At 40.3% G+C, this 23,631-nt stretch overlaps 1 protein-coding gene across 4 annotated transcripts; it reads right to left on the bottom strand.

Annotated features, from left to right (window-relative positions):
• Positions 1–761: 761 nt before the first annotated feature.
• greb1 (growth regulating estrogen receptor binding 1) lies at positions 762–22,203 on the bottom strand. 4 transcript variants are annotated; one of them, XM_080885452.1, is made up of 34 exons: positions 22,051–22,203; positions 16,567–16,727; positions 16,320–16,400; positions 15,694–15,870; positions 15,335–15,517; positions 13,914–14,006; positions 13,472–13,594; positions 12,332–12,493; positions 12,075–12,197; positions 10,143–10,328; positions 9,875–10,011; positions 9,351–9,627; positions 9,124–9,252; positions 8,847–9,044; positions 8,561–8,758; positions 8,262–8,445; positions 7,924–8,107; positions 7,675–7,811; positions 7,205–7,556; positions 6,970–7,085; positions 6,565–6,770; positions 5,875–6,427; positions 5,557–5,713; positions 5,362–5,464; positions 5,038–5,193; positions 4,743–4,879; positions 4,486–4,647; positions 3,637–3,841; positions 2,968–3,130; positions 2,729–2,847; positions 1,959–2,191; positions 1,596–1,796; positions 1,261–1,444; positions 762–926 (listed from the first exon to the last, which is right to left on the bottom strand). In XM_080885452.1, the coding sequence occupies exons 2-33, from the start codon at positions 16,718–16,720 to the stop codon at positions 1,283–1,285; spliced, it is 5,751 nt and encodes a 1,916-aa protein (XP_080741578.1). In that variant the 5' UTR covers positions 16,721–16,727; positions 22,051–22,203; the 3' UTR covers positions 762–926; positions 1,261–1,282. The 4 variants fall into 4 exon arrangements, with proteins under 4 accessions (XP_080741578.1, XP_080741576.1, XP_080741577.1 ...); XM_080885450.1 differs by having other exon boundaries at positions 1,306–1,444; XM_080885451.1 differs by lacking the exon at positions 22,051–22,203 and adding an exon at positions 19,268–19,395 and having other exon boundaries at positions 1,306–1,444.
• Positions 22,204–23,631: the final 1,428 nt, after the last annotated feature.

Genomic DNA, 23,631 nt, shown 5'->3' with positions numbered 1-23,631 from the left:
TGATGTCTCAGGTTTTACATTTAAACAAACACAAGTTATTTAAAATGTCTGTACATTTATACAGTTAAAAGCATACAAAATTGTACATACAAAATACAGTCAATTAATGTTTCTTATACACGTACAAACAAAATAATCACACAGCCTTCTGGAGCACAAAAAATGCCCTGCATCTGATATAAACAGCTCAGAATTCTTATTCTTGCACACACTGAAACAAATTTATTTTTTACATGATAACAATCTGATGAAATATAATTGAAAATATTTGACATGTAAGAACATACATGCAAAACAAGCATCTACAAAAATAACCCTACAAAAATATCGACAGAAGCCAGCTACCATGTCACACAAATGATTGCCTCCACGTTCCTTAAAGCTCTCCGTGTTGCCTGCACCTGCAAAGAAATCTAAACACTGAGTAATTCTAAACAACTGAATCTGCAAACAGATATCACAAAAATCAAAAGTAGCACTGTGAGTTACGGAGCCTAGCAACTTTGTTTCAAGGATAAAAATGCCTCTTTCCTGTGCACGTACAGTCCCCAGACATCTCAGACAATCAGTATATCTCGCTGAGAACATAAATGTATTTCCAAAACACGAACATTAACCTATTTCATGGAGCAGCACATAAAGCTTAAAAAAAAAAAAAAACAGAACAAAAAAAAAAAAAATCCCTTTCCTGTTTTTGTTCTGTTTGACAATTAGTAATTTCAGTCCTGTCTACGACAAGCCAAAAGTGCACATCTGCTTCAGTTATATGTGTTTTCCAGTCAGGAAGAAGAGCGGCCGGTCCTCTTTGGCATTGGCAGTCTGGAACTCATCACTGAGCCTAAACCTCCACTCTTCTTCCAGCTCCAACCTGCCCACCGTCTCCCTCAGCGAGCTACGATCTGCGCTGATGACACACAGAGTTGCACCTAAAGCAAGCAGACAGGAGGGAGAGCGACACTCTTTAACAACAGTGACACAGAGCAAGAGATAATTACAACAACGAGAGCATGGCTTCACCTTTTTGAAGTACTTTCCTGATCTTTATTCCCTTTTTTTCTTTGATCAATATAAAGTGATAACTACTGACTAATTTGCTCTTATTTTGTGGGACTTAATGTAAATTATAACTGTTCTAGCTTTACTGGTATTTGTTTACTTAAGTAGAAGTGAAGAAGATTGCTGGTCTGATATTCAGAATGATATCAATCCGCTCCAAATTCTACACTGCACACTGCTTTGACTTCTTCTTAAATGAGTCACCTGTAACAGACATGCTTATTGTCTACATTTGGTCTGCTGCTGCACCTTTAAGGAAGGTGAACTTCTTGAGGAACCCGGGAGTCACAAAGGAGTCTGCAAAACAAAGGAGGAGGCCGCTGAACAGCAACCCTGCTGTACTGATGTTCACAGAATGAGGTCTGGAACTCACAAAACACACAGTCACCTACAGGAAGCAAGAAGATTAGAGTCTTTATGAAGTGTATGTTGAAATATAATATTAGATATTATGATATTAGAATTTCTTATTTGTGTAATTTCTTTTTAAAACCATGTCTACATGTATGTGTAGATGTGGAGTGTGTGTGTCTGTATACCTCAGGTCCCAGGTTAAGGTAGCAGTCCACAGACAGTACAGGGTGCGTGTAGTTCTTGGTGCTGAGTGGAAACAGTTTATGGCTGTTGTGCTGGAGATATTTTTCCAGAAGGAGCTGAGCTGGTGTAGCCAAGAAAAGGTGCTTACTGTCTGGGGCACAGATGTACTGTGAGGGGCTCACAGAGGTGGGAACATCTGTCATCTGGAGACAAAATTCTTTGCTTATTAACAATAGCTTGTGAAAGTAATAGGTTTTTTTTTTTATGTAATTGCAGAATGACAAGGAAAAAAATATCAATGACTATCTGTTGCCCAGTTTATGATTGCTAGTTTATGTTTTGATTTTGCTGACTGTGGACGATACCTTTGTCTTGATAATAAATGTTCTGTATCCTCCAATGGCGATCTGCTTCTTCATGACACTGAAGTTGTTGAACCTGCAGACAAGCAGCCCGGCACTGTGCAGCCTCAGAGTGAAATCGACGTCATGACAGGTGAAGCGGTTCTGGTCATACTGGACATTCTGACTCCGGTCAACATTGAGGAGGAAGAAGTCATGAAGATGACCTCGAGAGAAGGGTTCCCGCAGTACATTACCTGGTTTAATACAAAGGGAAAAAAAGTTACCATAAATATTATTTGAAGGCACAAACAACTTATTTTAAATAGTTGCTTTTTTATGTGAAAAAAATAATCTCTGATCAGTAAGTTTGTTTGCCGGATTAAGTTAGAAAAATGCGGGGAAATAATGGAAGCAACTGTGATTTGTTTTCTTATAAACAATCTGCTACACCTGCTTTTGGTGAGGTAAAATACATCAAGTAAAGTTGGGTGCACCCATTGACCTTTACCCCTTCTTCTCTTTTTACTTTATTTTCAGTTGTTTAAGAGAGACCAAGAACCTGTAATGTACTGCAAATTGGCAGATATTATAAAGTTTAATTATTTATTATGAAAAGAATATTTTTCAATGAAGAAAAATTGATTTTTGCATGTATATAATATCAGTTATAGCGCTTAGAAAAAAAAAAAAAGAAATTGCCAAAAATCAGTATCAGCTGGTCATAGGAAAAAAAATCAGAAAAAAGAAAATATTGCAGTCGGTGCATCGCTACTGCTATGGTCACCACTGACCTGTCAGCGCACGGCTGCTCCACTTCCTGATGCCACATAGACCATAGTAAGATAGGTCTGGACAGGCCTCCATGTGCTGTAGCACCTGTTTCAGTGACACAGCGTGCTCTAGTGGGCCACTAAGTAAAACAGAAATCAAACACTGGTTGTGTTAAATCAAACCAGAAAATAAAACAACAAACAACAAGTCCTTTAACTCATACAATGAATTATGTTGTAAATAATCTGTCACTATGTACTTGCGTGCTTCTAGGTCTACTGTGTTCCACATAACACAGGAGTCATCAGCCAGGATGATGAAAGGCCAGACATCACCTGCTGGACCCCCTCCCTCCAAACGTCGGCTGCGTTCCAGCTCCAAGTTGTGATAGGAAAGCTCTTTAATCAGGAAGTGAGCAGCACCTGCGAGTTGGTTAAAAAAACTTTAAAACTTGGGTTGACTGTCGCTGAGAATACTTGGAGGCTTGGTGGTTCAATCCCTGGCTGCTCCAGTCTGCATGCTAAGGTATTCTTGGGTAAGATAGCAACCCCAAGTTGCTCGCCATGCATCCGTATGAATGCTATAGATTAAGAGCACTTAGGCCTAGAAAAAAGGGCTTGTGTGAAGCTGTGTCAATGGGTGAATGAGGCAAGTCGCATAAAGTGCTTTAAGTGCTCAAGCTGAGTAGAAAGCAGCTATATAAGAATAAGTCCACCAAAATGGTGATGAAGAAGATACTTTTGACTACAGCCTTATTCCATAAGAAGTCCCCACAGTTGATTGATCTGCATCATAGATTTTACACAGCATGGGCTTCATCATCCAGGATAAAATCCTCCCATTTATTGGGGGTAAACTAACTGTCGACCCTCCAGATTATGGAAGACTATGGATAACAGTTTACTTATTACTAACATGAGTAAAATACCTATTCCAGCACCATTGAAGACAGTGGGCAGCACCAGCATGATGTGGTTGGGCCAGTACTTTTTGTAGACGGCCATCTCATATTCTTTGACCACCAGGATATGCAGATGAGAGGCTCCATCCATGGCGTGGTACAGGTTAAACAGACCGTGCTCGTGACGGCCGGTGGTTGGGGTGAAGATTGGACTCTTGATGCAGTCTGGGCTCTGGGAAAGAAGGGGGAAAATAAATAAAATAAAAATAATGCTAATAAAAAGAAAATTGTTATTTTTAACGTGAATTTCATTAATAAAATTCTGTATTACTATGTGGAAAAATAAATTAAAATAATGCATGCAGGCTATACTAACAGCGTCCTCAGGATACCCCAGGATTTTATTAAAAAAATATATAGATTATGTTGAATTTAAACTCTATTTAAAGTCCAGGAAATAGTCACAGATCAGAGCATTTCTGACTGATGCAAGAAACAAATCTTGTAATTTCAAACAATACTTTCTCAAACCCGAATCTTTTGTTTGCATAATTTTGTGAAAACAAATAAGAACTGCTGGGCTGGTGGGACAATTTTAGCAATTGCTAAGCTAATTGCACCACCTAGTGGAACCACCTGGGTGTTGCACTGTGGCAAACCCCACAAATCTGTTCACAGAAATAGTCAACAAAAACAGCGGATGAAAATGTTCATGGAAGCAGATAAGGCAAAGAATTCCTTTTAAATCTTGACACACAAAACTTCTTCTTCTAAATTCTACTTCTCTATTATAATTACCACCTTTTTCTTGATGTGAGGTGAACAGAAAGGGGAACATTTATTTTCAATGATCAAGTTAAATGATCAAGAACACACCCAGTCAGAAGTGAGCGGCAGCCGCATGCTCTCCAGTTGGCCTCCGGGTTGGCTGAAGCTGAAGTATTGCTCTTTAGACTTTGGGATGATGAAGTAGAGCTGGATCTCTTCCCCAAGCAGTAGATGAGTGAATGTGAAAGCATGCAGTGTTGACTCGCACATCTAAATTATGAGTAGAGACAACTGTCATGTTCACATGTCAAAGACAGTTTGAGTGCGATTTTTTAACTCTGTCTGCTTGCATGTACTGTCCTGACCTGGTATCTAGAGTTGAAGCCCAGGTATTGATGACACTGTTCGCAGTGATGATATGTGTTGTAGGCTGCATACTTAGACAACTTTATCCTAGCTGTCCGCCGACGTAGGTACACATCTTCCTGTCGCACAGGATTTCCTGGAGAACAAACAACCAAAGGCAGATAAGGACCAAAAAACAAAATACAAAAGTAACAGGTAGCACAGCTACAGGTAATATTCATACTATGCACATATAGTTTTGGCTTTGTGTTAATATATTGATAAATAGATCAAGTTTTTTCCAGCTTTACTTACCTTCAGAGTTCGGTTTATATCCAGGGCAGTATATGGTGCTGATGTCATCATATTTGGAGTCGTGGATGGTGTAGTCGAAAGGCATCGTCCTCGCAATCTCTGGGTTGGGCCAGGGAGCACTGGCTGGATGGTACTGCACTTCCTCTGTCTGGGAATCTGAAGATACAAAACATTTACAAATGAATACATTGAAAACAGGTTTATGTACAATCTGTACTGATTACTTAATAAATACTGACAGATATGATTTTATGATCCAAGCAGCGGCAAAAACAGTAACATAAGAATCTAAAAACTGGTGAAAGCTACAGGAAATGCACTGACTGCAGTTGATGTCTTCTTCATCGTAGATATCCACCTCCATCAGTCTGATCAGCATGCGCGACAGAATGCCCAGGAAGTGCAGGTATGCTCCTGTCTTACCCACCTGATGTCGGAAAACAACAAAGATAAAATAATGTGAATATAAAGTACAACATATGCTCGAGTTTGAATAAAACGAATAAAAACAGAAATCACCTGTGGGGGGCCACTGAGCAGCAACCTGCGAGGGTGGAAGTTGTCACTTCGGCCTTCTGTGCGATTGCTGCTGTCCATGTGGTACGAGCGAGGGACCGTCCACTGACGATAATAAAGTGACTGCTCTGTACATGTCATCATTTTACTCAGTAAAGGCCTGCACACAAAATACAAGATTGGTTGTATATATTTTGACTCACAAAATATTACTGTGGAATATTTTTTAGACTCTTTCACTTTCTATATGCTCAATGTTCATATGAAAAACATGGAAATATACGCACATATGTGTTATAAATTGTTGTATATGTCCCCTACCTGAAACTGCTTGCCCATGCAACAGACATGTGTGGCAGGAATGAAGTACATCGTGGAAGCCCGCTGCTGTCACTTGCAGTGATGACGTTGTAGAGGGCACGAGGCAGGAGCACAGAAGGTGGCCGACTCGCTCCCCGTGCCCAGGAGCAGCTCGGATAAGGCGAGGAGGCTCGCGGAGAGGACGAGCCCGATGATGTTGATTTAGAGCGTATTTGCATCTGGGAAAGTAACGGTTGTTGTGGGGGCATTTGAAGGTAAGGTTGAGAATTTGTTTGAGATAACAGCTGAATTTGAGTCTGGGACTGCAGCTGGGAGATCTGCTGAGACTGCGAATAACATGGAGCATAAGGTTGCGTTTGGGATTCTGGTGCAGTTTGGGGACATGGAAAAGACTGAGAGGAGCACTGTGGCTGAAGATGAGTCTGTGACTGTGAGGAAGACTGTGGGGCATCCAAGGCCACCTTCTCAACATTTGGAGAGGTGGCGCTTTGAGCAGGGTTAAGATCCAGAGCTCCACTATCTGGGCATGCCTGGAGTGGCTGGCTGGGCTCCCCTGAAAATACCAGGAAGAAGAAAATATATAGCATGTTTTCTTTAAAAAAAAAAAAAAAGAAGCATTTATCATTTTCCCAAACAAAATGAGTTTATCTATCTCTTTAGATATGAAATATAGTTTTTGTGAAATCTTACCATTATCTTGTCCTTCCTCCTCTTCATTGTCAGTACTACTGAGTTTTTCAGCATCGCTTTCGAGCAGGTCACTTCCTGATCCAAGGTTTTGTGGTGGTCGTGACTCTTTCTTCACTAGATAAGCAGCCAGTCCCAACTCTTGTTCAAGCGTGGTACGCTGCAGGTATGAGCAGCTTATCACTCGAAGGTCACAGTACTTTAGGGACCTGTTGAAAGAACGACCCCTTTGTTTAAACTCAAAATTACAACTATGACAGCTTTTTTGACTGTGATGCAAGAAAATGTGGGGTTATACCTTTTTAATCTGTTAAGGCCAAAACAGAAAGTAACACTAACACTAGAACAAAGGTAAATACTGTCATGTGAAAAATCAGGAAGGGATGAATAAAATTCAAGTAAGCATACCTGGGAAGTGACTCTCCTAATGGCTCAGCCCCTGAAAGGATCAGGATGCAAGGGAGGGCTTCTAGCTCCAAGTAGGTACAAGGAACCCAGTCAGCATCCTGGATCTTCAACCATTTCTACATGAAACAGAAGGACAAATCAGACTACATGCAGCTTTCAAAGTATCTGAGAATCTTTTGTAGTTCTCTGCAGGTGAAATCATATATAACATATTTCTGAAGAATTACTACCCCACCTTGATCTGATCTGTAAAGGACTGTCCAATACTCAGAGCTTGCTTGGGATTCCCCAGTATGATTTCGAAATTCTCCTCCAAACCCAGCTGCTTCCTCACTCTGGACAGCCGTTGGTGGGCCCACGCTGCCAGAGCCAAAGAGGGGATTCGCACTAGTACCATGTGACCATGATGGGCCGGACACTGCTGTGCAGCATTGACCAGTGACTGTACAATTTCCATGGTCTCCACTGAAGTGTGTTTTTGGAGATTGTGGGAACGGTTGAACCTTCCAGACACAGCCATCAGAGCAACACAGTACTGCTGGATCAAAACTGTGGTCCGGATCACAGCACTGTGCAGCTTTGGAAACCTGGAAATCAGAGACAGAAAGATCATAAAGCCTTCTTGCTGTGTTCTTGATATCATTTTAAAACTCCTTTTTTAATCATACAGTGTTTATGTTGATTTAACACATGTGAGTGCACAACCTTTCTTCCAAGGTAGCTGCCATGCTTTCAAATGAGGAATCATAACGCATCAGAGGCAGGCTGTTCCCTGAATGAGTCGACTCCAAAAGCTCTGACACACCAAAGTACCGTGTCCTCTCATGATACAGGTCCACATCCTGTATACACACAGCCAACAGATTTAGCCACTTGTGTGAACATATAGGCATTGCTAGTCTAAAAATGTTACACTAAAAGAGAGTACCAATCACATAGAAAATTAAATCTTACATTACTAAATGCAGACGGCCAGTGGATCTCGTTGTAGGGACTGATGCGGGTGCATTGTGTCTGAAGAGCAAAGGGAAACGAAGTGACGTGCAGAATCAGGATGTTTGTAGTATCTCTGACTTGTCGGGAGTTTAACAGTTGGTCCACAAGACCCAAACCACTATCTGAGCTGCTGTAGGTTGCACTGAGAGTGTTAAAGAGGGACAAAAGGGAAGAGATCCAAAGAGACTGAGTAAACACACTCGATTTGCTCTTGTTGTACCAGTTCTGATACTGTTAAAACAATGACAACTGAAAACAATAATCATTACATTTTTCTTTTTACTTTGCACACAAACCTGCTAATATCCCAGTGGGCATGGTCGTGGACCAGGATGTAAAGTGTGTACGAGTTACTGTGTGCTTCCCGGATCAGGCTGTCAATACGTGCCTGAGCGCTGTGGTCCATCTTGACCACATAACGTTCAGCCTCTCTGTGAGAAACACATGCCTGGTCTAAACTGCCAAGCTCCTGCAGAACACCTGACAAATACAGAGGAAAACACAATATATATAGGAATAAACACATTAATTCAGATTCTTTTGATTAATGAAGAACCATGAACACGATTGCTGGCAAAAGACTTATGTGACTAACCAGAACTCCAGAGGTGGAGAATAGTCTGCTGAAATGTAACCTCAGAGGGCGGTACAAGGATGAGGAAGCTGACCCTGTCAAAGGAGCCAAGGTCCAGGTTCTGTGTGCTGGAGTCGGCTATAGCACAAACATGGGACAACAGCTTTCTAGCCACTGCCAGCTGGATGGGACGCACCTCTCGGCAATCAACAGAGTATTCTACACAAATACAAAAACAAATTTTAGGCCATGTCACTTGACTCTGATGTATCCACTTACTGTATCCACTAAGTCATGTGTGCTTTACCTGAACAGGTGTCTTTGGGACCTGAAGCTGTGTCTTTTGGGCTGTCTTTTGAAAGGTGTGCATGTGAGTCCTTTGGACTGTGTGTGACTATGGGACTTTTATTACTCCTCTCCTCAGCTGATTCTTGGCAGCTACATAAAGGAGATGGCTCACTGCTGTCCAGAATGGCATTGTCCAGAAGGGAATCTATATCACCATCTGCAAAACATAAAGCCGCACAACAAGTTAGGAAACAATCACTAAAACAGAGCAACAGGTCACAGATAGAGAGACACACCTTGTCCGAGGGAATTGCAGTAGTGGATGAGTTCTTGTGCAACACCAGTGGAGAGCTGATGGGCAATTTCTTTCAGACCCTGACTGGGAGAGAACATACTCTCTGCCAAGGCACGACACTGGTGCTTACCTACAATACAATACAATACAATAAAATACACAAAGACGATAAAGACCACATTTTTCACATACAGTATAAAAGGCATACATTAAAAATACAGATCCCACCTGTAACTACCACACAGGACTGTGTTTCCTGTCCTGGAGCAGTGACAATGATGACCACATAGTTGGTGTTTTCAAGCCGTCCTTCCATTAACCTGCTGAAAGTTAGGTGGAGGCCTTGAGTCAAAGATCCTACATCCTTCCCCAACACTACCACGCCCTCACCATAAGATGATGCAGCCAGCTGGGCAAGCCAGGGAAGCTGGCTGGGGGTCAAGGGTTGTGGGCTTTGTGAGGGCAAAGACAGATACTGGGGGAGCCCAGGCAATACAGGGGGGATCTGGAGACAGAGTAAGACGAAAACTTTGTTAATTTATTGTCATTATGTTTTCTCTCTTTTTTCTCAAATATTTTGCATGAAAAAGTTATTAATATTTGCTTCACTGTACTAAACAGCTGAAAAGAAAGCTGTGGTGTTATGAAGTGTTTAAAAAGCCCTGTAGATATGTACCTTAAAGTCTCCTAAATTCAAATATAGATGTATAAAAAATTTTTTATTTTTTATTTTATTTCTTGCAGCATCTGACCTCTATGCCATAGTGCCTCCCTGGGGTTCCAGTTGTTTGAGGTTGCTGGTACTGTCTGATCTCACTGAGGTGGGACTCCCTCCAGGATCTCATGAATATTTGTTCCAAGTCCTCAACCAGAGGCACCTGGTCAGACCCTTGGAAATAGAGGTGAGAAACAAAACTTAACATTTATTCATTTAAAACAGTTTAGCAAGTAAAAAAGCCACAGTTTTGATGAACTGTTTACTACAACAGCGTGTTTCTGAAATAAAGATTGCATACTTACCAAGCTGAACAAGGTAATAGACAGTGAGCAGAATCTGCATCTCAGTGGACAGTGGTTGAATGGGTGACGGCCCATAGTGCTGGTAGACTCTGGGTAGTGTTTGTGAGCTCAGATAACAGCTCTGAAGTAGAGAACTGACAAGTACATCACTTACATTGCCAGTCAGCTGAGGAAGAGGGCCATGACCTGCACACATTAAAAGCAGTGCACAGATAAAATAAAGAAAAATATAGACATAACGGGGAATGAGGGAGAATGAAACTCAGCTGGAAATAGGATGGAAAAAATGTAATTCAGTTTTATTTAGATACAATTCACAACAGTTGTCTCAGGTTGCTTGATATTGTAGTGAAAAACCCAACAATATTAGAAAGAAACTTCAAAAACAAATCCCCCTATGAGCAATCACAGGAAGGAAAAACTCCTTTTTAACAGGAAGTAAACTCCAGCAGAAAAAGTCTCAGGGAGGGGCAGCTGTCCAGAGAAGAGCTCAGACAGAGACAGGACAAAAGACAGAGCCAGAGTATAATCTCTGAATGGTTTAATACAGTAGTGGTGTATAAACACAAAGAGGGTTTATGATGAGTGAAGTGCTGGGAAGTCCCCCAGTACCCAAAGCTTATTGCAGCATAACTAAGGGATGGTTCAGGGTCACAACTATAAGTTTTATCAAAAAGGAAAGTTTTAAGACTCATCTTAAAAGTAGAGAGGGTATCTGGATCAACTGAAGATGTTTCAGGGTGTTTTTAGAGCAACCTGATAATCATGAATTACAATAGCCCTACACAGAAGTAATGAATGCATGAAGAAAGATTTTTAGGGTCGAGTACAATAACCTCAGTTTTGTAATAATTTATAATTAGTAAAATAAAGGTCTTATGAGTCTTTATGTCTTAAAGGCTTGTATGTATGTAAAAAAGTAAGCATTTTCTGAAGTAATACATTAACAGACAAATGCAAATGAATAAAGTTGTTGGTGCAGAAAAGGCAAAAACTGAATGCAAGAAAAAAGGAAAAAAGAGACATAGGTGACCTATGTATTTGTATTTTTCTTCAGTTAACACAGTGAAGTCTGTAAGCTGGTTTAGGCAGGCACCTCGTACTCTTTGGCCTCACACAGACTAAACTGGACCAATTTATCTATTTACATAGCAGACTCTCTCACCTCTACCTCGGGCATGTCAATACTGGTGTTGTCCTGCATCACCGCCTGTTATTTCAACTAATTTACTGCTCCAGCACCCACAAGAAGGCTCCAGCTGTTGATTCATCATACTTAACTCACAACCTCAGTCTTACTTTTTGGCAGACTGGAAGACTTGGATGGAAATACTGTGACGGAAGGAACCAAATATTTAAAAAACACAACAGGTGGTAAGATGTTGGCTGGCGTGGTGAAGGGCAGATAGGTTAGGAAAATTTAGTGAAAACACAAAGTTAAGTTTACAGAAAACAGAAAGGGGCTAAAAGGGTGGAGGGGAGGCTGACCAACACCATCAGGTGTTGGCTGGGCTCTGATCCACGAGGAGGGCAAGCTAAACTAGCCTTTGACTAAAAAAAACTCACCCGTAAGAAAAGCTGAGTTCAGCTGAATGGAAAATTATGATGAAATACAAGCTGGATGTGGACTGTCACAAATCCAAATAATCTTGTGAAACCTAACAGCATGTTCTCTTACTCAAGTGCAACACATTCCTAATCCATGAGTCCGCGAGGACCTGCTTGGGTCTGAGTGACATTGATTGCATGTCCTCCAGTTTATTGTGACACTGCAGTACCTACACTACAAGGACACCAGCATATCATTTTATCCAGGCAGACTAAAATAAATAATATAGGAACTACCACACATTCATGGCATCCACAGTTGACCAAGTGTGAGCACAATTCCAGCCTTAGTAAGGTAGAGTAGCTCTCACTCAAATTTCTAACCTTTGAAAATGACAGGTTGCAGTCTGCAGGTTTGCAGCAGCTGATCCGGAACTATTACTGGCACCTCTGGAGGAGAAAGCGGTGTTGAGATCCACTGTGATGAACCCTGTTGGGCTGTAGTCTCTGCATACAGAAGGAAAATACAAATATTTAGACAGAAAAACACACAAGAAGATCATACAACACACAACTGTCTTGTTGATATGTTTATAGAGTCATAGTAGAAGTAAAATATAGTCTTTTTTTCCTGATTGTACCTGCTCTGGAGCCGTTGGTGGCGACAGAGGACACTGATAAAGTTGATGAGGCCAATGAAGATGGTGGCGTTTTCGCTGTGCTCTCAGGCAGACTGCTGGTAGACGATTCAGGTGACCAGCCCTTGTGCCTCTTTTTGGGAGGCCCAGTATTTACATGTACCCCTGAAAGATGAATAAAAAGAAAAAGAAAAAGCTTATTGAGCTTGACACACTCAACTGGAATATAATTAGATTTAAATCTTTAAATTGCACCATTTCTCATTTTTTCCAGATGCGCAAACTCTACTTCTCCTGCATGTTTTGACAGTTAATTTGTTAAATTAGATTTTTTTCTACAACTCAGGTTGTTTTAGGATTGATTTTCTGTAAAACATCGAGTAATCTTGGTCAACAAACCAACAGAACATCTGTGATTTTGGTTAATCCAACAAAAAAAAGAAAAGAAAAAAGAATTGCATCTTAGTCATGCATCAACCTGTCTTTTCCTCTTCAGTTTCTGTTGTAATACTGTAATATGGGGGACACATAAAAGGCCCACTTGTTAAAAGGACCATGAAAAAACAACACTGACAGGAAGGAAGCTTTTCAATAAGAGAGAAAGCAGGAAAAAGAAGATGAGACGGGGTATTTTACAACCTTGGTTTATAGAGGTGACAGACTGAAGCAGAGGGCGGGAGAAAGACAGACAGAAAAAGGGGATGTAGAAATTTAGTGCCTGAAGTGCTGGCAAATGAAAGCAGGGAAAACAAAAGACATCCCTCTGCAGACAATGCAGCTGGCTGGCGTCTGTATAGCAGGGGTGTTATAACACACACACACACACACACACACACACTCACACACAGTGTTTTGACTAATGGAGGCAGGAGCTCTGCTTTGAGAGGTGAGAGGACCCTTGGGAGGGGGTCAGTGACAATAGACACAAAACTCACTGTGTTTACATGCACACAGAAGCCAAGAGATCAGGTTAAAACAGCAAATTAAAAAAATTCTGCAACACATTACATAAGCTGTGTATGCAACTACTTTATGAGATATTAGATTTGTAGCATAACCAAAACCCCTTTAAACAAAATATCATCTGTAAGCCTTTAAACCAACTGGAATAAACTGCAGAAGTCACCGGAGTGCACAGTGTACCTGTAGCTGAGGGTCTTCCAGGCCCTGACTGATTTAAAGGTGGCTGAGTGTTGGAGGGAACAGCCTGGTTGTCATTTATCAGAGTGTGGGAGACGTCAGCTGTTTGTGCCTCCGTATGTGAAGCTGCCATTAGCAGAGACAAACAACAAAGTTGAGTCAAAATAATCAACAGTAATGAATGAAACTTTTCATTGAAACTATTTCTGTAATAATTGCATTCACTCTTCACTTTTGCTCATTTAAGCAAAATACAGATTGTCTGTTTACAAATTTTTGACGTGCCAATAACCCTGAGCAGCCTTGTGTTTAAATAAGACTTGCACCCTGAAAATGATTCAATTAAATCTTTTTTAATACAAACAAAAAATGATGACAAAAAACCAAAAAGGAACCCAAGAATCAACTTGTCTTTCCTGGAGCTTATCTCTGTATTGTTTGTTACCTGATGGCTGGCTCAATGCTTGATTTGGCGGCTGTTCATCTGGTGTCGATTGGCCTTCTGAGAGGGTGGGTCCCAACTGTCTCATCCTGCCATCTGATATGGAAAAAAATATCACCACTGAGACAGAAACGCAGCAACAAGCTGCTGTAACGGCTAGCTTTAAATGTGTGTATGCATCAATGTGCAGGTGTGCGAGGTTCATGGGAAGACAAAGTGTTCCAGTCATGGTCTGAAAGTTCAGCAAAGTTATCCAGACGGCATAATAATAATGGCATCCTTCTTAAAACTGGGCTCAGGGAGGAAGGCATACTAATAAGCAGTCAGTGAGAGTTACAAGCGCATCAGAAAACCATGTAGCAGAAAAGATTAAAAACAGTATCGAGTAAAAACGCGACGGTCCTGGAGACGTTTGTGGGGAACGATGACGATAACTTACTTAACCAGCCAAACACATGAACTTCCGTCACTGGGTTTAACCTAGTTTGGTTTATTATTAAACAATAAGCAAATAGGAAAAGAGCTTCATCCATGAGCACAACATATATATTCCACACTTCTTAATATCAACACTCCTTCGTGCTTTGAAAACGAGCATTAAGAGATTTCTTACATGAGCCAAAGATTCTACACAATGGATAATTATTTTGAATATGATTTGCTTTTGGATGTTAAATGAATAAAAAATAAAAAAAACACAATGCTGTATATGTACATGACTAAGCTACAGCATTAGCTGTGAGAGTTTGGTCATTGTTTACACTAAAACAAGCATTGGGTGTTTTGTTTTTTTTGTCCTAACAATGCTAACTGAAATATACAGAGAAGGATTTTCAAAATAAAATCAGACCTTGAGACCTTCTCATAAAGTTAATTAATCTGTCAATGAAACCATCATTTAGTGGCAATGTTTTTCATTCCCTGTCTTTAATTTGAGCGGAGTAGTAAAAAAAACAAAAAAAACAAAAACATATCAAGAGCAATTTATTTTATTCAATGGACTACTACCTGTTTAAAAATAAATACAAAAGACCACAAATTAAAACAGCAGAGAGCACCTTTTATCTTTACTGCATCATGATGCTTTTAACAGTCCACTTTTTATTCTGAGCACTTATGTTTAAGAGGGGATAGGGCTCATCTATAAACTGCTGGAAAATGGTAAACTATATTTCAAGGCAGATCTAGGTTCTGCCCCGTGCTTTATGTTTTTCTTTATGTGAATCCTATTTAATGCAGAAGATGGACACCAGTAATTGCTGAATCTAAATCTGATCAAAGACAAATGTTTCTTGAAAAAAGACGTTTATGCACATCTGTGACCTACAGTGTTTAGTCACTACAATTGAATAAATCGGTGTTTGTGCTACAATCAGGAAGTCAACTTAACTGTCTGACTACATTAACATGTGTGCACCTCTTACCATTTCCCCTCCAACAGATGGGAGCTCCTCTGACGAGCAAGCCCTGGCTGTTTCGGTACAGATAGTACTTCAAGTGCTTCTGTTTCTTGGGCTGGGTGTTGAGCTTCAGGTTAATGTGATTGGAGAACTCTGTGAAATAGCGGAAACCTTTCTCTCCACAGCCCATACAGTTCCCTGAGAAACCTGTTGGGGGTACCAAAATGAAAAAAAATTATTACAATAAAAAGTATAGAAAATAAAAAGTATTTTTTGCGTATCCCTACATTCACACAACTGAATGGCACAAATGCACTCTTTATTTTCCTCTTTCAGCTGATTTTTTGTTAACAACAATTTCCTGTTTCAGTCTTCTCCCTCACCCAACAGTGCGTAACGACCCCGTTCGTCTGGCAGGAAGCGGCGGTCCACAGCACAGACCAGCAGGTTCTCAGGAAGAGAAGGAGACTTTACTCCAACCAACATGAACCCAGGGGGTACATCCAAGGGATCAGAAGCAAGGGAGGACAAGCGAAGGTCCTTGCCTGCTTGACAAAAGCCTGTGGAGTGGAAAATCAGGACAGAAAAGTGCTTTTCAGTAAATGAAAGGGCAGTGTGCCTTGTGATTGACAGTCCAGGGTGTAACCTGCGCTTCATCCGATGACAGCTGGAACAGATTCTGCACACACACATCCCTTAATTGGATAAGTGGTCAAGAAAATTAATTAATGAGTAGTACATTTTTATTGTATTTATTTTTATTAAAGAGTGAATACAAAATGAGACACAGAAGACAGCTCAACTCAAGAGTAGGTACAAATCCTGATTTTTTCTCCATTACTTCACCCATCATGTACAACGCATTCACAGAGGACGTAACGCCTAAAAGGTACATCTCCTTGTCACTGTTCCAGCTCCGAATCCTATTTATAGTCACTATCTTGCACATGTATTCCTGAGAGTGTATGTTTATTGGTTTTATATGGTGTTTATGTGTATGTATACAAACCGTCAGTGGTGCAGCATCCCTCAGGTGGGGGCTTCATCTGGTAGGGTATCGGAGGACTATTAGACTCTGAGCCATCTTCATCTGTTTAGCATGTTTGAAGCACAACCAAAATCTTTACATTTTCAGCATAAAAAATGTGACAGGAAAATAAAAACTAAAGAAACTGAGATTCAGCTGAACATCAGAAAGTCATCAAACCCTTGTGTTGTTCAAAATATCATTTCTCATGACCATCCATAAAACCCACCGTCACGTGCCAGTGGCTGCTCTGTCTCAAGGTATAACTGTGAGAAGACAGGTCGGGGTATTATCGTGTCCGACCTCAGTGAAGCCTCAATGGAGTTATGGAGGACCTCCTCAAAACGTGTGGTCCGCAGCTGGCCTGCATAAGAGTTCCCCATTGATGTCCTGTAAAAACAAAGTGACCTTATCTTGTGATGGACAGTACAGGACAATTTGTCCATGCTAATGGTATTTTTTTTAGTTACTTTAGAAAAAGAAACTGCAAGATGGGAAAAAGACCACATAGAAGTTCTGTGATGTTTGTGGTTTCTATGGAAGATGATTTCAGAGGAAGAGGATTTCAGGACTTCTTAAAAAATAGCTACCGGTATGTTATATTTTTTTTATCTTTGGTCCAGGTGCATGTTTCAAGCACACACAAAGCCTACAAAGGTGACATTAAAGTCTTATTTATCATAAATAGTTAAAAGGCCTCCTTTTAAGGTAGAATTGATTTTGAAGTAGCACACACACACACACACACACACACACACACACACACACACACACACACACACACACACACACACACACACACACACACACACACACAGAAACACATCTAGTCACAAAGAAGCACAGGGAGAAACACACACACACACACACATGTGCACACACGTCTAAACAGTGGTTACTGGTGGATGGAATCTGTCCAGACAGCATGATATAAAATCAGCTGCTCTGACAGTGTCAGGGCACCCTGACCTAGACGCTACTCCCTCCCTCTGTTTTTCTCCTTTCTGCTCTAGTGCATCTCTCTCTCGCTCTCTCTCCGCTCTCTCCCTGCTTCGTTTCGCTTCTCTACTCTAAAACAGATGAGTCTGTTTTTCTTTTTTTTTTTTAAAAAAAAAGTCAATTACATAATAATACAAAATGTAATAAAACACTGAGTATTTTCATAAAAGACTTCTGTCAGAACCAAATGTGCTGCAGAGAGAACAAACTGATTCAACACAGGGGGAGAAAAAAAAAAAACAAGAAAAAAACAAGGCTGAACAGTAAAAACCAACTTAATCCCCCTCCTCCAAACCTCTGAGTGCTCATATACTAGCTGCTACAAGCACAGACCCACACAAGCTGCACATTACTGACTGGCAAACCTGGGTACACGAACCAAATAGTCAGAAACCTGAAGGGTAGATTAATTTCTTTTTAAAGGCTTGCATGTCAGATTACAGCCTTAAAGCTGAGTAAGTACCTTACACTATGGTTCTCTAAACCATGAGGCTCATGTACAAAATCTTTAAAAGCCAAAATATGACATCCAGTTTTAAATATCGTGGTATATGGATTAATGAGTAACAGATGTTAGTTTTCGGTCTCAGTTTTCTGTAATTTCAGCTTAAACAAATCGTCTTTAACTTAAACTGACATGAACTGCCATTTATAATAAAAACTGCTGTATTCATTTACTTAACTGACCTTTAAAGAGTTTAATATCTTTACAAAAGTTAAACCTGGTTAAACTTTTCCCTAAACATCTATCTATCTATCTATTACTGGGACAAGTCTTCTCTTGATTTCAGTTTTATTTTCTCATCTTGAAACACTTGTTGGAAAGAGACACACGTCCTCTCTCTCACATTTCCCATACACATACCTTACCAGTCAACCTTCTGCTTCCACACTTTCATATGTAAAGAAGCAGAGCTGGCTTTTAATGCCTTGCACCGTCTTGTAGAGAGCAGAAGACAAAAAGCCCTGTCATAACACAGTCGGGACTGAGAGGAAGTAATCACACCTTCTACCAAAGCGCAGTCTGATCTTTTTACAACCACAGAAAGAGACTGTGGGGAGGGAAATGGAAGGGAAAGCAGATTAAAGCAGAGAGGTGTACTCCACCTTTTACTGAATCTTAACCAAAATCCTAAACTTCAAATAGGCAAATGCTGTCAATCTAAGGAAACAGAATTGGCTTTCCCTTGAGCTGTGTGGTGTGGTTTTGTAGCTACTTGTTAATAAAAAGTGGTTCCTTGTGCTATCACTTCAAAGAGAGATTTTCTTCACATATTGTTATGGGACACTCTCAAAGCATACAAAGCACTGACAGTAATCTTCTTCTGGGACTTGTATTGTTCAATAAAAATGCCCTCATCTTTAATCTCTAGCTGCACAACTAAGGAGGAAGACATGATGCAGATTCTTTACTTAAGTAAAAGTGCCAACACAATGCAAAATCTTGCTAAGAATTAGCAGGAACATTACTGCAGCATTAATGCATTTTACTGTTGTAGATGCTTTTGTTTCAGCCACTTTTGATCAAGCTGCATACTTTTCAGTATAGCAATGCATCACATGCTAGAAGATCATTGAATGTTTGTAAAAAGAGTACCAAATATCTCTAAACAGTCCCCTTTTTATTAGCTCAGAAACATTTTGTTGTCACGATTTTGTGACAATGCAGTTTACAGTTGCAAAAGGGAGTTTATAGTAGTTTCTATATAAAAAGGAATAAATACATTTCTTAATGGGATGAGGAAACCTCATCTTTGAAGCTGTTTCTGAAATGTACTCGAGTATGAGTGTAAAATACCTAGGTAAAGGATAAATAGTCTAGTGCTATTTATTCAGTTACATTCTATTATATTACTTCTGTACTCTTACTGTTATAGGTCCTAAATTAATTCTTTTTACTACATGTTCCAAGCAAAACAGAGATCACTTACACATGAAGGAAGACATGCAGCCGAGATGACAGAAATTATCTCTGAACTAAAACTTTTAAGGAAGCTTTGTTGATCTTTTCTCCTCCCATCTCCCCCACCTTCCTCTCTCCTTGGCATGGAAGTGGGAGATCCTTTCAAGTCACCACCACCCCCCACCACCCTTCCCTTCTTCTCTTTCTGCCTCTGTTTCACCCTGGGGAGAGAGGCACTATTGTGGTGGTTTATGACCTCTTGGACCCTGTTCCCACTGCTGGCTTCAAACACAGCACCTCACACATACAAACCTGCAGTTAGGATCCTCCCAAAGCTCTGAGCACCACGCAATCCACACACTGCACTTTGCCACCAGTACATTTATATTGAGAACTTCAACACTTTTAAATAAATGGATGTAGCTGCCTTTAAATAACAAATGAAGAAGATGAGCTCGATTTGTTTATTTTCTTTTTTTAATGAAAAACAACAACAACAACAACACACAGCACACATCTCGTGAGTCCCTACTTGCTAATATATGCAAACTTTCATGCACATGCTGACTTTTGAGGGCATGGATGAATTTGATTGAGAGACGTCTCATGACCGTGAGGTCAAAGGGGGGTTTAGATAACAATGTTTAGCTAAGGCTTTGATGTGGCTTATACTTCTTATACACATATGCACAAACATGCACAGTCACACACACACGCACATGTAGGCACTCGCGCATGCTCTCTCATAGGCTCTAGCTCAGCTGACACAAAAGGCTTGTCTTGAGGGGTGAAAGGTCATCCCGGGGAGGTCAGATAAGAACCCCAGGCTCTTTCTCCGTTGGCCAGGCACACATACCAGCCACACACAAACACATGCAGTAGCTTTTCTTTCTTTATGTTCAGTCAGACATGAAGGGTTGCAGTCTCCACACACCGCAAATATACAGCCATAAATCTTTGACTTCAGAGGACATTATATTAATTTACATTACCTTTCTGAAGACTAACTCTAAATTCAACTTTTAATTGCCTAACTGGAACCTAACCTTGAAACATGTCCTCAGCTTTATATTTAATTATTTACCTCATGGATTTAAAAAAAAAAAGTGTTCCTAGAAGTAAGACATAGCCAAACACATACGATACCATTACATAACAGTTCCTGTTAATGATCCTGTTAACACTGTTGGTCATATACATATATTCAGCTAATTGTGCATGTGACTGTGTGAGAGAGATAAGACGATAAGGCAAAGGAATGTCGAGCACGGTCAGCTGGTCAGTACAGCATGTCTTTCGGCACCAAACAGCAGAAATGGAAAAGAAAAAAAAGCCTCCAGCTTTGCAGATGCTCTGTGAGCACTGAGCCAAAGCCTGCCACATATGTAAGGGGAAGTCAATAATACACACACAAAAACACACAAGCGGACCTTTTGATAGGTCCATAACTGACCACTGACCCACAGTAAATGCTTTCATTCACACTTTGCTCAGCTGACACTGAATCGATGGTAAGGGAGCCAACTGGCCAACTGGTCAGGCAACTCTTCAGCCAGCCATTCAAGCAGCCATCCACACATTGCACTGGGAAGCCACTCAGCCAACCACTCGCCTTTGCCAACACAAAGATATCCAATCACTGAAAATCAGCGATTTTTCACTGATGTTTCTTTCTGAGCATGCCTACATGTACATCAATTTTATAATAAAACACAACATTGCATCTGACAACATACAGTACACAATACATCTGTTGGAGTTTGTGCACAAAAATAAATAGCTGGAAGGGACTACAAAGCTCCAACTCCCTGAATTTTCAGTGTCTGCTACGCCTGCTGCTTCGCTATCTCACTCAGCGTCCTTCAGCAGTTTTTGTTTCTTCTGTTCTCTCTATCATGCATGACTCCAGGGAAACTTGTGTTGTCTACATGCATCCAAAATCAGTATGAACCTGCACCTTACGATGTAAAACAGTTTAGCTGCAGGATGGCTTACAACGTGACTAAAAAGGGTCTCATTACCCAAATATTATTTGTGTTATTTACTCTGTATCAAAAATTGAGTTTAGCTACACATTACACCTAACATGAAATAAATTTTCATGACACAAAAAGATTGATGTACAGGCTGTAACCACTGTGTTTAAGGACCTAATAGAAGAGAAAAATAGGCAATTTTCAAGACAACACATGATCTGTTGACACATCTACATAGATAATAAACAAAGTAACATAACAGGAGTATAAATGTCTCAACAAGTAGGCATCATTATTAGTTCATCTTACAAACTGCAGCCCAAATTAAACTTTATTTAATTAGTCAAACTGACCTTATGAGAAACTTTTTCATTACGTTGGTACAGTAGGAGATGGGGACAAACTAACAAACTATCTGCACTAGCAAACATAACTAATCCTGTAAAATAGTCAGATGTCTATTCATATTAATGTACAGAATTCACCTGCTTGCTGCTACTACTGCACATTCACCCAATGTATATACTATATATATATATATATATATATATGTTCTTCCGCTGCCAACCTAAATCCTATGTTACATAGACAGCTGTCCCTCACTATTAAATAAATACAAACGTAAAAGGTTAAAGGCACATACACCACGGGGGTTTCAAGCAAACAGTCAAGACACAGCGCCACAGCTCATACCCACTCTGCTCGCAGTGATCACTACAACATCATCTACAACCGAGCTGGCAGAGAATGTTTTTCATCAGCAAGAAACCCAAAAAGATGTGTCATGCCTACAGAAATTACACCAAAAAATGAACTGGCTACTGGGCGCACTTACCTCTACGATTCAGCGAGAAAAATCGAGCAACTACTCTTCAAGAAAAGCCTGCAAGCTGATCTGGTGTTGTGTTACCATGTCTCCGGTGCGAGAGACTACAGCGGGACTGATCGCGCGTGTCATCACCTCTGATCCTCCGCGTGGAAAGGTCCCCCCTCCCCCTCTCTCCTCAACAATGGTACAGTCCGACTGCGAGCGCTTGCCTTTTTTTTTTTTTTTAAACCCTAATTCATGTATCTTTTTCTTCAAAAGCAACAAGATACCATTGCTCTGTTACTGTATTATTATTATTATTATTATTATTATTATTATTATTATTATTAGGAGCGGACAACAGTAAAGCTGTGGGGATTTTTTTTTGCAAAAGTTATTTGTCACACAATGAGCTCCCCTGAAAAAAAAGAAAATGGTTCAAAATGTTTAGATGGGAATTTTTTCCCCCTCGTTCTCTCTTTCTCCTAGCTAGCGATTAAATAATTAGTCAGCCTTGTAAACATTTCGACAACCAATGAATCATCTCTGAAGTTTCAAAGAAAAAAAACAAACAACCCAAATTTACACTAAAAAAAAATAGAATCGTGGTGATAAAGAAAATACTCCAATGGTACAGCCATGCAAAGTGAACAAGGAAGAGACTGAATGGTTTTTACCTCAACTAACCCCCTTTCGCCTCAAAGTTTTTACCCGCTTTTGAGAGAATCAGACCTCAAGGGAAAGAAAATTATGAAACAGGATAAAACGGTTGAGAAAATGGATTCAGTTGAGCACGAAAAATCGTCTCTCCTGTATTAGGAAGAATTTAGTGGACCAATGACTGTGCCAACGAAAACACAAAAAGCAAGTAGATGCATATCTATTATAGGTACTGCTATTTATTTGATGCTTCAAGACTCTTTAATTCACCAACAATATCAACGTTTGACATCTCAATGAATCACATTACTTTGATTATTAACGTCAGTTTTCACGACATGGTGCTGCAATTGGTCACTAGGACATAGTCAAAATTACATTTTCTCAAGAATATGTATGCTGGTTCTAGAGCAGGGGTGCCCAATCCCGGTCCTCGAGAGCTACCGTCCTGCAGCTTTTAGATGCATCCTTCTTCCCACACACCCGAATCAAATGAATGGCTTGTTATCAGGCCTTTGCCAAACATGATGGCATGCTGAAGAGGTAATCAAACCATTTGATTCAGCTGTGTTGGAGTAGGGATGCATCTAAAAGCTGCAGGATAGTAGCTCTCGAGGACTGGGATTGGGCAGCCCTGTTCTAGAGGTTAGAATAAAAAACGACATTAGGCTCCAAAAAATTACTGCATTTTTGAGATTCACTGTCATTCGCATATAATTTTACACTAAACACTCCGCAAAACCCTTAACCGTGTCTCAGATAAATTCACTAAAAGAAGTCTACCTTTTAGGCGTTCAGCATCTTGCTCCTCAAAACTTTAATGTGGAGGCCTGGGGATCGAACCACCTACCTTCTGATTAGTAATTTAATCGCTCCTGAGCCACTGCAAAAAATAAGCTTCCCCGATAAATAACGTTCCTTTATTAGTTTGAAAAAAAAAATGCGCAA

The sequence above is a fragment of the Rhamphochromis sp. 'chilingali' genome (genome assembly GCF_963969265.1).
Source record: "Rhamphochromis sp. 'chilingali' genome assembly, chromosome: 6".
Classification (NCBI taxonomy): Eukaryota; Metazoa; Chordata; class Actinopteri; order Cichliformes; family Cichlidae; genus Rhamphochromis; species Rhamphochromis sp. 'chilingali'.
Note: the sequence above shows the minus strand (reverse complement) of the source record. Positions and strands in the feature narration are given on the sequence as shown.

Bases quoted from the DNA above. Each gene is read 5' to 3' on its own strand.
- greb1 (XM_080885450.1), bottom strand. From the start codon at position 16,720: ATGGGGAACTCTTATGCAGGCCAGCTGCGGACCACACGTTTTGAGGAG. The intron at 6,771-6,969 runs GTATGCTTACTT...TTCTTTCAACAG, and splicing joins TTAGGAGAGTCACTTCCCAG to GTCCCTAAAGTACTGTGACC. The intron at 4,648-4,742 runs GTCAGGACAGTA...CTCATAATTTAG, and splicing joins GCTTCAACTCTAGATACCAG to ATGTGCGAGTCAACACTGCA.